Genomic DNA, 14,174 nt, shown 5'->3' on the forward strand with positions numbered 1-14,174 from the left:
TTGATTTAATATTGTCTTAGTGAACGCTGTAACTATACACATCACTGTAATTCCTGGTCCTTGATGTAGAACTCATCAATATTCCATCCTATTCACATAAAATGCACAGAGGAAATTTATTGCCACCAGATTACAATTTATGTTCAATTAACTTCATTTCCTTTATAGGTAATCATAATTTATTTTATAGATAATCAATACTTTTATGGGACTTGGAGACAATATAGTGCTATTAAGTACATATGTTGATTTGGGCAGAGACAAAATATTTAATAAAATCAAAAAAGTTTGAATGTGAACCTTAGACCTGAAATTGATAAGCATTACATCCTGTAAAAAGCTTAATAGGACCAAAAATTGCAGAAAAAAAATTCAACTCAATTGAATAAATCATATCACATTTTAATAATACAATGTAGTGATTTTTACATGCATTTTTACAACAAACAAAAATTTTTCACTTTAGATTCCATACAGCATAATTGGAAATTGGAAAAAAAATTTAATATAAGTATGAGAGTAATTAACAAATAACAAAATTTAGAATAATGCATGATTTTCACTTGTGTTAACACTCAAAAATAAAAAAAAATATCTAGTGTTTTTTGCATTTACAAAATCTCTCTTTCTGTTGTGTATAGTAATATCAACTCTTCATGTGGATGTTTCTCTTATCTATTCTCTACAACTCATCGTGTGGGTCTTTATCTTGTGGTTGAGGAGGCTGATTACAGGCACAAGGTGTGATAAAGTCAAATGCATATTCACAGCGGCTTGGCTCATAAGCATTGGTCAGTTGGTGTTCCGGACCACAGGTTAAATGGACCTTAAAGATACAGCACAAACCATTTGACAAACCGATACTTTCTCTAAAGAAGTTCATCTTTTCAAGCATGTTACGCATTCTAACTTTCCAAAGATTGTAAATGTTATGTCCATGTTAATAAGATGAATACAAAGCAGGGTACCTTGACTGATCGGTCTGGACCGTTCCAGCAGTTTTGTCCGTGGTCGTAAACTTGAACCTTGTAATCATTCTCCCATCTGCCCCAACGCCTGTCAATGAATACACAAGGTTAAATCGACTTAAGATCATGGTGATAAATCAAACATGTACAGAATCAATGCGTTTAAGGATGGTCCTCCCATCAGATCTACTATAACATTTGAGATAATTTATTTTCATCCATACACTATTATTCAGAAAAGAGAAATTCCTATTGTAATATTTAAGCTTTAGAATTTGAGTACCGGTTAATTTCCTATATCTTTATACAGAACTCTTTTGATCAAAGAGATCAATATAGTCTAAAACTTGCCACAACCATTCAGCCCCCTTAAAACAATAAAATCCAAAAATACCCTAAGTTGGTTTCGTGACCTCCAGCCTTTGGTCTTTGGGAGGCAGTAGCGAAAGGGCACAACTTGTATGTATATTCCCGGTCGGTATATTCATAACAGTTGTCTCGCAATATTGCATATTCTTTGTCTTTTCCATAATCTGTGTTTAAATATGAGGTCAGTGTTCTGGAGAAAAAAAATTATGAATTTATAGAACTTTGAAAGTTAAAACATGAATAAATAACATGGCTACATAATATTGAAGAGCATTGAAACTATCTAAAATCCTTTCAATTAAAACAACAAATAGAAAGCCTCTTTTTCCCAACATTAACCAATATTACAGTAGAATTTCACCACAAGTTCCAAACAGTTTCCATCAAGTAGTGCTTAATTCTTGAGGCAACTGTATTTGTGTCCCCCAACTCTCCTGATGGTGAGAGTTAATCACACAAATGCAAGTTGACTGACACCATTTACACCGTTAATCAGACACGAGGGAATAAATACAGATCTTCACTCCGACATTAAAGTTTGGCTTCGTGCAGTTGACAGATATCCCCCTACCCTACCTCTTTTCTATCCCAGTAAAAAGCAGACTTAGTGATAATGTAATACCTAGAGATCACACAACTCCCAAAACATCAGTTGTGTTGTCAGTCTAGCCATACAATTAAAGTAATTACAAACCATGGTGTGCACACTTTGTACAACTCTTACTTTGAAGAACAAAACCACAGTCCTTTCTTCCTGCTTCTAATCAATACCCAAACGATGAAATGCAGAGAAAAGATCAGCTTGTTTGATTTGGTTTGATCTGACATTAAACAAGACTTACGTAATCTCCCCGTCAATATCTCGTGAGCGTTTATCCGCTTCCTCGTGGTTTTTTCTCGCTTCATCAGCAGCTAATAACCAAAAGAAATATCCTCATTAAACGATACAACACAATTAAACTGGTGCATTAGTGTCGACAGTAATCCGCTCATCTATTTAATGGTTCTTTGAAAACTGCACTTATGAACAATTAGCAAAGTTCTTTTACAGAATTATTGCGATGAAAACATTAAGCAATTGAATGCTGGTGGGATTTTTAAGTCAATAAAGTAATGCAACAATAAATCAAATGTTTCATACATTAAGTTGCATATGATGCAACATTCTATTTATTTTAATGACTGGTGCATGTATGTTATAAAATGATTGGAATTGAAATTAATTTGATGAATAAAAGGCATTGATTGACACTCTATACCTGCAATAAGAGCTTTGGTCTCCTCATCATACTCAGGCATTTTATCCTCATCCACTGCATCTTCCTATAAAGATAAATATCCTCAATAACATTATTTATCAATTGACATTACAATAACGCTATATCACTATCATTAAATGTCAGTAACGTGTACTTTGGAGTCATCTGATTTGAACAGTAGAGATTACATTGATGTTTTTTATTGTATATTTTATGTTTACTGAATACCATATTAGGTATATACATGTAGCAAATTATGTTACAAGTTTTAATCCTTCATGATCTTTAAATCCTAATCAGAATATATTTGTGAAATTCTATCTTTGCTAGGCAAATTTTATTCTTAGATTGATAAAAATTGAATATATAACTGTTCCTTTTCAGTAAATGATAAGTAATTCTTAATAACCTATGCATAAAGCCAAACATATTGCTAAATGTATGTATTGTTGCCCCTTGAAATATTGAAGAACAAGGATTTAATGGTGTCCACTTCTCAGCAATGATTGATAACTCTTATCATTGTGTATATCAAATACATTGTAGTTGTGCAGTGTTTCTATTACCTGTTGGTAACTAACAATGACCTTAGTTCAGTGGCATTTCATAGATCATCAATGTATCATAATTGAGGAATTTGGGTTTGACCCTCCAATTTCTTTCAAAAATTTAAACAAACGTTCTTTTCATACATTTACATTAATCTTGAGTTGGCAAAAATGCAATGACTTTGTAAAAAGCCTGAATTCTATGATAGTGTAATATAAAGTTCATACAACAACACTTTGAAATCTAGTAGATTAAAGATTACAGTAAACAATTTTAAAAAATTTAATTTTGAAATAAAACTTTCTGACAACACTGATATTTGTTTGAAATGATAGTGTAAAATTTCTAAATGAGACATTTTCCTTAGTCTTTCAATTTCACTCAGACATACTTTTCATGTTTCACATCTTTTCTGCATGTTAACATACACTTTGTTTTAGCATCAATGCATTTATCTACTTCTGCCACCATGATTGATTCAAGTTCTTGGACCAAAATATGTTACTTGCATGCAATCAAGTAAAAAACATGCATCATGTCAGAGAAAACACACTAAAGCACTTTCAATAATGCATAGCTAAAGCATCACTTTCATTACAAAATTGTTCATCAACAGACATGCACTTATATCCAGTAAAGCCACAATATTAATCCTTCATGCACCCATCGAAACATGTCGGTTGACATATGACAGTGAGGCTGAAACAAGCACGATAAGAATAACAAGTTACATCGGTACACACAGTACACAGAGTGACAGAAAGGCATGCAGTCAGCTCCACCGTGGGAATTCTCTAACACTGATCTACCTGGACCTCGGGAGGAAACAGGTCCTCGCTGGTGGGCAGTAGTTCCTGAGTTTCAGAACTGGTTGCAGATTCCAGTTTAGACTTCTTGAGAGTGAGAGAAGTGAAAGGTATTAAAGAGTAGAAAAGGATGATAAAGACAAGATAAAGCTACAAACCCTGGATGTGGCAAAAATAGTTTGAGAAAACCACAGTCTTTTCTCTGAGAGTAAATTTCTATTTCTTTACATTACATTGGTTTTACTTCGTTACTACTGAAACAAATTTGGATGAACAGAGCAACAAAAGATAAAAACTGAAGCAAGATGGCCAAAATAAAAAATAAAAACCCAGGTATTACCATAGTGCATCTAACGTGCTGTCATCTATCCAACTTTCTACATACTTCATAGTTATTTTATTTCAAAACAGCAGTTTAAATTTTTTGTACAGCCATGAAACCAAGAGAAATCTCTATGGGTTTTTTTCATCAAAATATTTAAAAGTCAGCTTCATTTAATTGCAGTACTTGTTTTATATTGAAAAAGCTCATCTTTGCTTACCTTTTTATCTTAAAATCATAAATTATCTTAATCTTCAACAATCACACAAGAATCAGCAAAATCGGTGCTAAAATATGATTATGTTAAATCAAATACTTCTAAAGGCTCCAAAGCACAGAATTGCTATGGAAAATAAAGTGCAGAATATCTTAGTACAACTGTACTTAACAAAACCTGCAACTTCTTCATTTATCACTATTTCAAAATTTGTTGTCACTAATATACTTTATATTTGTTATCATGATATGGTGATTTTTTTGCTATAAAGTTTTAGTAACAAAATCAATTGCAAGTTTATGTGAGACATCCAGTTTCAAAATGTGGTTGATGGATATTCTAATATGTACCCAGAAACCACCACCTTTAAAGACATTTAATTGTTTTAGTTCATGTATTAATACTGAAAGAGGTCTCAACCCTAGCATGTCAGGACATAAAACATCGAGTCTGACTCTTTGACTTCAACCTCCAACATACTGATAATTTCCTGCTAACTGTTGGAGTATACTTCACCCACTGATGCAGTCAGCACCAATAAATCCACAAAGAAAAGGGAATAAACCTGTGTTTATGTTTGGATTTAAATGGTTAGAAGTACGTATATTAAAACATGTATCTTATTTTTTTTATTTATTTGTTTCGATCGCTAAAAATTGAAGTTAATGCTTTGAACAAAACAAAACACAAGACAAGCAACCTTTTATACAGAATTACATAGGTTCAAAACCAAAAAATAAAAATAGACAAGCAGTCTTTGATACAGAATAACATAGGTTCAATGTTCAAGCAATGCAGAGTATATGTATGGATGGATTTAAACACAAATCATACACACATTTCTAGATTTTCTTTATCTAGAACCCAGAAAGTTTCTCAGCTCACCTGAACTGAATGCTCTAGTGAGCTTTTATTGAATAACCTCAAAAAGTTTATAGTTTTATATAAGTATGATTCAATTGTTGCTCAGGAGAGAAAAGTGTGTCATGAGCCTCTTCTCTGACAAGTATTCTCCTCAGAAAAAATTCATATGTGTAGGAATACTAAGCAACTAGTGTTGTCCTTACAAGGTAAACAAAATTTCCTTATGTACATCAAAATGTGGTCATGTCTTCCACACCCTAGTAAAAGCAAGCACCAAAATCACAGCCTCAGAAAAGTGATGACAACATCTAATACTTACCTCATCATCCTCATCTTCATCATCCTCATCATCGTAATCATCACCCTCATCAGGAATGGGTGTGATATGGGGTGTGGCCTAAAAGAGGCGGAGACATATCACTACCAGGCCTAGCCTACTACAGTGCATACAACATGGACACTGGCAATTGGGGCCAGCATGGGATACACTACATTCACACAATGAACCCCACATACAAACCAATGATCTTTCAGAAAAGATGAGAATGTTTTTTGTGTTTCTTTTAGAAATGTGAAGGTTTTTTGTTTTTAAGTTTCTCATGGGGAGAAGAAAGGAGAAAGAATTTTCATGATAAAATGTCATGTGACATTTTTCATGAAAAAGAGGCTTGAATATAGAAATCAATCCAAGTCAGTTAGTGGGGATCATGCATCACATGATTTAAGCCTGGGATTGCATGCAAGCTTACCTGTGGTTCTTCATTTGGGACTGGTACACCTGTTTCACCCTGGGGCTCCACAGGGGGTGGAGGGACTTCCTTTTGATCATCTGGTACAAGTTTCTTGTAGATACTCTGAATGTTTCCCCAGATTCTTGAACTAAACTCATCATAGTCAACTTTCTCATTGTCTTCTAAATGTTCCTACAACAAAAAATGATAAAATGATAATTGTCTCCAAAAGTGCTCCTAAGTGCTAAACATTAATCAAAGTACTGAAGTACTGACAGGAGTTGATTTTATCGATTATTATTTATCTTAAAATCAACGATATGTTATTTTGCTTGGCAATTACTGTGGAATCATTAGATTTCGTGGTGGCTCAATTTTCGTGGACTTCATGGGTACCTCTCATCCACGAATTAACATCCTCCACGAATAATATATTAGGGTTATAAAGTCATATTTCATTTTGTAGGTATAAGATAATACACGAAATTACGTCCCCACGAACCTATAAAATTTCAGCAATCCACGAAAATTGGCCCCCACGAAAATTAATGATTCCACAGTAGTTTATAATCTCTATTTGAATTACGCACATTTTTATAATATGGATTCTCGGACATTTATGACAAGAATTTCGAGAAAACCTCTTATGAATCATATTAAGTTATATTGAAAAATAGAATTGATTTCATCAAACTATGTATCGGTATTCGAAATATTTCAAAAAGTGTATGGATCCAACCAATAATGAACTCTAGTCTCGTTCAACCAGATGCTCGGCTGTCTCTGTAAATCTCCGACAAGTAAGAGATACCAGGTCACATGATAGCTTGATGATGCGACCTCTAAATATAGACTGACTCTCTGCTTGTCGGAGATTTACGGAGACAGCCGATGGTTGAAGGAGACTATATTGAACTCTGGCGTAGGGATACATACGACTGCAAAAAACTTCTAAATTGTTCGTACTATTTAAAATCTGACTATTTCTTTAAAAAAAATGCTTCAGCGTACATTCCATCGAATTTATCGATTATTTTCAAGAACTAACTCTTGTCAGCGGTGATGATTTGTGCTTAGGTCCAAACACTGTTTCAGTTTCGGTTTGCCAGAGTAACTGCCTAGGAGAGTTGATTAAAATCAACTCCCAAAAATCAATGAAATGTAGGTACTACTTTCTGTTAATGGAAAGTATGCATCAAACTTCTTAAAACTTGCAAATAAAAATTGATTTCTTATAATCAAAAATTTGAAATAATCTTATTGGCAATAAAGAATCAAAGTACTACCAATGTGTCTTGATTTGTCATGCAAATTAAAAATCATACCCACTATACAGCATGTGAGGTTTCAAACCCTACTTGGTATTGTTTTTATAAAAATCAATGTGGTTCATACATGTAGGGCACAATACCTTAAATTAATAGTTGAAGACAAATAAAAAATAGTGTAAAGGATAAAATCGTAATCTGATTTAGATATATAATTGATTGAGCTGTGATCTACCTTGGCCTCCTCTTCACTCACAACTCCATTAGAATCAATGTCGAACTCCATGTGGGGAATGATCTCAAGGACATCGACACTATAAGAAAGACAGATGTCGAGGTTAACCTTTACACAGACACTTCCACATGTAAGTATGTCACACACTCAGTTCTGAACTTACAATCCATCCTTGTTTAGATCTAGTTCATCAAAAGCTTCCCTGGCCTTGATTGCACTTCTCTCCTTGTCTCTAACCTCCTTTTGTTCTGGCAATAAAAAGAGGCACAGAAATTGCTAACTTGCAAATAGATACATGCACAATTATTTTTTAATTTGTGAATATGTATCCATGTTATTGAAAACTTTGAATCTGTATGTATGAATTTGTGCACATGTTTCTTCCCTTTATTCAGTAGACTGGCCTACCTTTCCAGGCCTGTTCATGTTTGTCTTTGGCCTCCTTTTCAGGACCCTCGGCCTCTGCCTTTTTGGCTGTAATGAATGAGAAGTACGTGTATTAAGGCATTTATGTTATAAAAGGTCAAAAACATTCAATAAAAAAGAGAGACAAATTAGTGTTCCTACAACACACATACCTTCAAGCTCTTTCAGTTTATCTTGAAGTTCTGTTTTTTCCTTTTCAAGTTCTTGTATTTTTAACTGCAATAAAAAATCACCAGATTGATTGGCTGAATAAGGTTAGTGCTTTGAATGATCAAAGTATTAACACACTGCATTCATAAGTTTTATAATAGAGAGAATGATCTTCAAACAATGATTACAATATGGTACCTTTTTGCCCTCCATCATATTATTAGCCTCAGCAATGAATCCTTCCCTCTTTTTGAACCCCTCCTCTTGTAATCTTCTTTTCTCATCTTGTTCTTCCCTCATTTTCTTTCCAAGCTCCCTATCAAACATTAGTAAAGAAAATGGAATGTAACTTAATCAATTTTATGTTCTATCTTTCTGTTTTGTAAGTGTTTGTCATTCTTTAAGAAAAAACATAAACAACACCAAAACAACAATTATTATCCAGAAAAGTTCATTACTTGCAATTGTTGACACATTCAATTTTTCCTTCATACTCATCTGATCCATCACAGCAGTCTGAAAATAGAAAAAGACAAATATGAAAAGTCTCTTGCCACCTCTGTGTATTAAAGGCTTTATTAGATACACTAATAACTGCTGTATAATCAATACTTACCACACACTCCATCATTCACTCTTGAGGACTGTATATTTTTGGGAGTGTACCCAGCATTTGTGCAGTGGAACTTTCCATTTGTACAAGCTGAGGTTCCTGTTGATTTTAAAGATATTTAAATATAAATGAGTAGTACAAATGATATCATTATTTTTTCTTGAGCTGAGTTGCATGCTTACCCATAAGTATCTAATACATGTAATTTAAAATGATAAAAAGTCAAAATTATCAAATCAAAAATAAATATATAAATAAAAAAAGTAATGATCCTGCCTAAAATTTTCATGTAAAAAATATTAATGTGCATCTAATAAATGAAACAATAATGGCAAACTTGTATAGTCCATCCACTCATACTGTTATCTAGGATAAAACAGTTGTTTTGTACATTGTAAGATCTAAGCACACTAGAGTTATCTTCTCTTATGTGAGGCTAACAGTGTGCATGAGCTGCATTCACCACTCATAAAACTCTTGTTTTTGCAAGCCCCTATTTGCACATCTAACTTCTTCACATTTCCAACCATTTTTACTGTTTACAATTTCATTAACCTTAAATTTAATAGCACATGAGTTTATTAAAAAAAACTATCTATCATAATCTTGGTTTGGTTTGTAGGAACATTAAGAAGACAATGAGAAAATGGACACAATCTTATAATGCTATTGTAACTCAATTGCAATAAAACTGTAAACACTAAAATATATTTCGCTTTTCAACATCAGGGAAAAAACTATTTATTACATAATTCTTTCTGAAATTTCCATGCATATGATGTACCGGTACCTTGTTTGCATTTGGTTAATATGTATGATGTTTTTTGTTAATTATACAGGTTACTGGTATTAGCTAGGTTAATAATATCCAATTTCCTGAGTTTTAAGTGCAGATATAGCTACCTGCCTTAGATTGTTTAATCAAAGATCAGTCAACTTCTGAACTTCATAAGGATATATATAATATAGGAAAGGAATCGAAAGGTTCTCATTTTGAACTTGATACCAGTCTACATATAAATGGTATTAAACTGGTCCCAAAACAAAATTTACTGGCCTTGGACTAACTGACCAATATTAGAGTCAAACCTCAAAACCTCTGTGTATATATAATAAACTTTTTCAATATTTAAGGAGAGTTAATCTACACACAATTTTTTTTCATTTACAGTACATCAGTAAAAAAAATTTAAGATTTTTGGCAAGCATCTTCATACAATATGAAAAATCTGTCTACGTATTTCAAAAAGAACAAAACAACTCAAAATATTAAGCAAAAATTCAAATTGTACTACATTTAGTAGATTTCTTGCTATGACATACCTGGTTCATCTGATCCATCAGCACAGTCACAATAATCGTCATTTAAGTGTTCATATGGAATTGTTCCTGACCCATCAAGACACCGAAATATCTTCTGGTCATTTGGTTCATATTTAGAAGCCACTGAAAAATAATTGTTGGTAAAACATGTTTATTTTAACATATTGATAAGCATGATTTCAGTATTGTGCAATTATTGCAATCACTGGATATTTTTTAACAAAACAGAAAATTTCTGATTTTCATTCAATTTAACAGTTTTAAACTTTTGTAATGATAAAATATGTCAATTAATTTTGGTAAAACCCACAGTAAAACTATGCATGATCAATCACTAGCTGCAATTATGTCCCCTTTCCAATTTTTTTTATCTAACATTTTCTGAAGAGGGCAACAATTCCATAGGATCTCTGTAATGGTGCAAAATTATCTTTTAATGCGACTGACTTCCATTTGAAAAGATTGTTTTTATGTTAGACTTCTTTTAGATAAAATGATTTTTTAATTCACTCAGGTTTAACAAACTAACCATATGTAAAACAAAACCAGATAAAACACCAGCATGTTTACCAGTCAGAAGCCTTGCATGATTGTAAGGGATTTATGCTTGGAGTTAACGTGATTATCAGCGTAAATAAGCAGTTTTTACCTTGTTCTATCACTAGCACATAATTGAAGAAAAGGGTGTAAATTGGAAAATTCATATTTACTGCATTGTTTAAGTTTAAAATGGGTGAATTCCTATATTCAGATCAAGATCCGCTCCAGAAATGAATGTTATTTATGTACGATTTCATCCAAAATATAGAGGGAATCACTCTCGCACTTGCACCATCATGGAGACCCTATAGAGTTGTAGCTCTCTCCCCCCCCCCCCCCAAAAAAAAGGAGAGGGCTACATTATTGCAGCTAGACCAATAACATGGATTATATATCTTCATTGGTGGCATCAGATAAAACGGAGAGAGGAAGGACGTATGTTCCATCTCCCCTAACATGTTCAACACTAGTCCAATCTGTATTTATACTCTGTCCCAAGATATCCTGGCTTAATATATTTGGCTTAATTGCTTGATAATCATAAATACCTCAGGATTCAAACGATGTTTATTCAAAGTATGAAAAATTTCCAAGATTTCTCAGTCAAAACGCCCCTGTTAGCTTATCAGGTTTCAATACAATGCTAAAAAATGTGATGTCTATGGAGATTTTGTATTGCAGCAAGCCCGGATGATAACGTTGAAAAATTGCCCAATGTATTCCGAGTGTATACCGAATGGAGAAAAGATGTAAACATTCCCCATTATCGCATAGCCCCCTAACTCCGTCACTACCCTAACTCTGTCACTTTCGGGAAACTCCTCGCCGTTTGAAATCAAGTGCGATTATGACGTCATTTTTTGCATGTCAAAATTCTTCAATCAAATGTCAACAATTTACAACGGTTAAATTTAAGAGTGTGTTCAAACATAACAAAATTACACCCTGTTCATTTTATGCAACAATAATTGCGTGAAATCGGCTAACACCTTTTCAAGGGTGCACTAAAATAACGATATTTCTGACACGCGGGGTCTATTTAATTATTTACCGTGGTCAGTCATTTTAAGAGAGGTCAAGATGAAACATTTCACATGTAATTTATTTTTTATTAAGGTTATTAATACATTTTTTCAGTCCGCAATATCATTTATGCACTACACTTGATGATAACGTCAAATCGCTCATGCCGTAATTTTTGCCTTATACAGGGTTACAGATATATACGGTATGTCGGTATTTAGAATATGCTACATTTATCAAAAATGTAATAAATAAAAAATATAATCATTAATATACTCATTATTGATATGATATATTTGAAATATGTAAGGACAGAAATCAAACGGCATCCATACATTCTGAAAAGGTCATTGTGATTTTTGTTACAAGGGCCCATTTTTTTTATTCTGGCGATCATTTCACTTTGATGAAATGATATACAATTTAAATTGTATACACCAATTTTACTTATTATAACTTGGCCTAGATACATGTACAAGTTGAGTTTAAAATAAATTGTTAATGTGTCTTCATTCCCTGGCGTATCATAGATCATGTGGGTGACTGAGTTAGGTTCATAAGTTATTATAGCACGTGTGATAAACGTCGTATTCAGAGGGCTTATTTGAATAAAAATAAAAATATTTTTGTTAATAATTTTATAAATTATAACGTTTCAGGTTATATTTAGTGATTGCAAATGAAAAAACCGCAAAATATAATTTGCAGAGAAACAAATAGAATGTTTTCTGCTTATGGTGACGGAGTTTGGGTACTCGGGGATATAAATCTCCTTAAGGAATCTGTTTTCGTTCCTGTAAATTTTTCCGAGTGAAAGATGTTAATGTCTCAATGAAATTATCTTGGAAAATATCCCTTTCAATTATTTCAATTGCACTTCTTTTACAGGTATTTGTATTTTTAATAAAAATCGTCCAAATGTGCTGCATAAATATCTTGGGACAGACTATCATGGCATAGCACTTGCACTTGTCGGATCGGAGGCAGCTGTATCCCCCTCCCCGGGAACTCTTATTATCTATCAGCTGTCTTTGTTTCAGTACTAAAGTTATTTCTGTGTAACAGTTACAGTTACAATTATATGTCTTTTTATTACCTTTATAATCTATTATATATTAAAATCAAATTTAAACTAAATGTTTTGAGGAAATTCGAACACACCGGTTACCCCCCCCCCCCCCCCCCCCCAAGACAACTATTTTTATTGATTTAACTCACTTGATATTGAAACACCTCTTGGTCTTCCAATTTCAGCACTGACTTTTACTCCTACTATCAGTAAAAAGTATATACAATACATATAACCGCCCATCTTTGTATAATTTTGCAGCAAAGATGGAAAGAAGACTGCTTGGCAGAGGTGGAGACTTCCGATTGGTTGACACAAATTTGATAATTCGTTCTTTGTGCGATTCGATATCACGACATAAAAACGTTTGTTTTAAGGTGGCTCTACACGCACATTTATTCCAATTTTCAATAGAAGACGACAAAAAATATACTTATCAAATATAAAAATGGTGATATGGATACTAAAGGTATTTTTAAAGAATTTTTTAATGTTTTTTCGTGATTTTTAAAATAAATTTTAAAAAGTTAACGTGTTAACTATCATCAAATTGAAAGAAAGTTTCTTGTCATATGATGGATTTGTCCTTCAGACACATACATAAAAATATAATATTTTATAACATTAAACAATTTTATTATTGCATTTTTTAAGTATTTCCCTAAATCATAGTTTTTCATATCTTAATTCTTACTCTGTTGACAAATCATCTGAAAAAGCTGCTTGATGTTAAAAGAAAATGGTTCCTCAGGTAAGAGCTATCGTTCCTAAATCCCAAGACCCAAACACCTTGGGGACTTTTCAATTTATGAGTTGAAGAAAATTCCCTAAATAATGTGTTGGGATGATAAATACATAAATATTTCATTAAAGGTGTATATAAGTAAATGTATTCGCTTAATGCAAAACTAAGTCAAATAAATACAGGGGAAAATTAACTCGTAGGATTTCATGTATCCCAGCCTGAGAGAAATTCAAAGCCACCCTCCCATCCCCTTAAGGTTGTATCGAAAATCTGTCGATATTAATGTGGATTAAAGTACATTATAATTGAAATACATTCACCGGTTTAAAATTTTCTGTCACAATAAACGTGTAAGAAAACTTTGGAAAGGTAAAAAAATTTAAATCCTCAGTGGAATTCGAACTCATGATTTACAGGTCCGTAGTCAACCCTTCCACCCACTGCGCTACGCTGAAAGATACAGTAAAAAGAAACTATCTATAAAATTATACTTGATATTACTAGGGACGTATACGTCTCTGATTACCGTCTTCCTTGGATCGGTAAAGTTATTTGCACCTTAGATAAATAAATGCAGTGGGATAACTTTGATTTTATAAAAATAATACGAGTCTACGACCCTACCTAAGATCTCTTATACCCTATAGTCGATCACAACTTACAAGCTCGGGTACGCAGTTCTCAATTTTAGACACGA

The 14,174-nt window shown here is 32.9% G+C and overlaps 1 protein-coding gene across 3 annotated transcripts; it reads right to left on the reverse strand.

The window, feature by feature from the left end:
- Nucleotides 1-381: 381 nt before the first annotated feature.
- LOC105331521 (glucosidase 2 subunit beta) lies at nt 382-13,045 on the reverse strand. Of its 3 annotated transcripts, XM_011433748.4 has the most exons (17): nt 12,882-13,045; nt 10,101-10,223; nt 8,781-8,876; nt 8,623-8,680; nt 8,363-8,480; nt 8,167-8,230; nt 7,997-8,062; nt 7,752-7,836; nt 7,589-7,667; nt 6,104-6,277; nt 5,674-5,751; nt 3,955-4,038; nt 2,597-2,660; nt 2,180-2,249; nt 1,363-1,527; nt 969-1,056; nt 382-826 (listed from the first exon to the last, which is right to left on the reverse strand). In XM_011433748.4, the coding sequence occupies exons 1-17, from the start codon at nt 12,973-12,975 to the stop codon at nt 683-685; spliced, it is 1,650 nt and encodes a 549-aa protein (XP_011432050.3). In that variant the 5' UTR covers nt 12,976-13,045; the 3' UTR covers nt 382-682. The 3 variants fall into 3 exon arrangements, with proteins under 3 accessions (XP_011432050.3, XP_011432051.3, XP_011432052.3); XM_011433749.4 differs by lacking the exon at nt 3,955-4,038; XM_011433750.4 differs by lacking the exons at nt 3,955-4,038; nt 5,674-5,751.
- Between the last annotated feature and the right edge of the window lie 1,129 nt (nt 13,046-14,174).

This window comes from Magallana gigas, chromosome 7 (genome assembly GCF_963853765.1).
Source record: "Magallana gigas chromosome 7, xbMagGiga1.1, whole genome shotgun sequence".
Classification (NCBI taxonomy): Eukaryota; Metazoa; Mollusca; class Bivalvia; order Ostreida; family Ostreidae; genus Magallana; species Magallana gigas.

What these genes read in the sequence shown, in the direction of transcription:
- LOC105331521 (XM_011433748.4), bottom strand. Translation starts at nt 12,975, where the DNA reads ATGGGCGGTTATATGTATTGTATATACTTTTTACTGATAGTAGGAGTA. An exon ending in TGATGGATCAGATGAACCAG is followed by an intron (nt 8,877 to 10,100) that starts GTATGTCATAGC and finishes TAAAATCAACAG; the next exon opens with GAACCTCAGCTTGTACAAAT. An exon ending in GACCAAAGCTCTTATTGCAG is followed by an intron (nt 2,250 to 2,596) that starts GTATAGAGTGTC and finishes TTTGGTTATTAG; the next exon opens with CTGCTGATGAAGCGAGAAAA.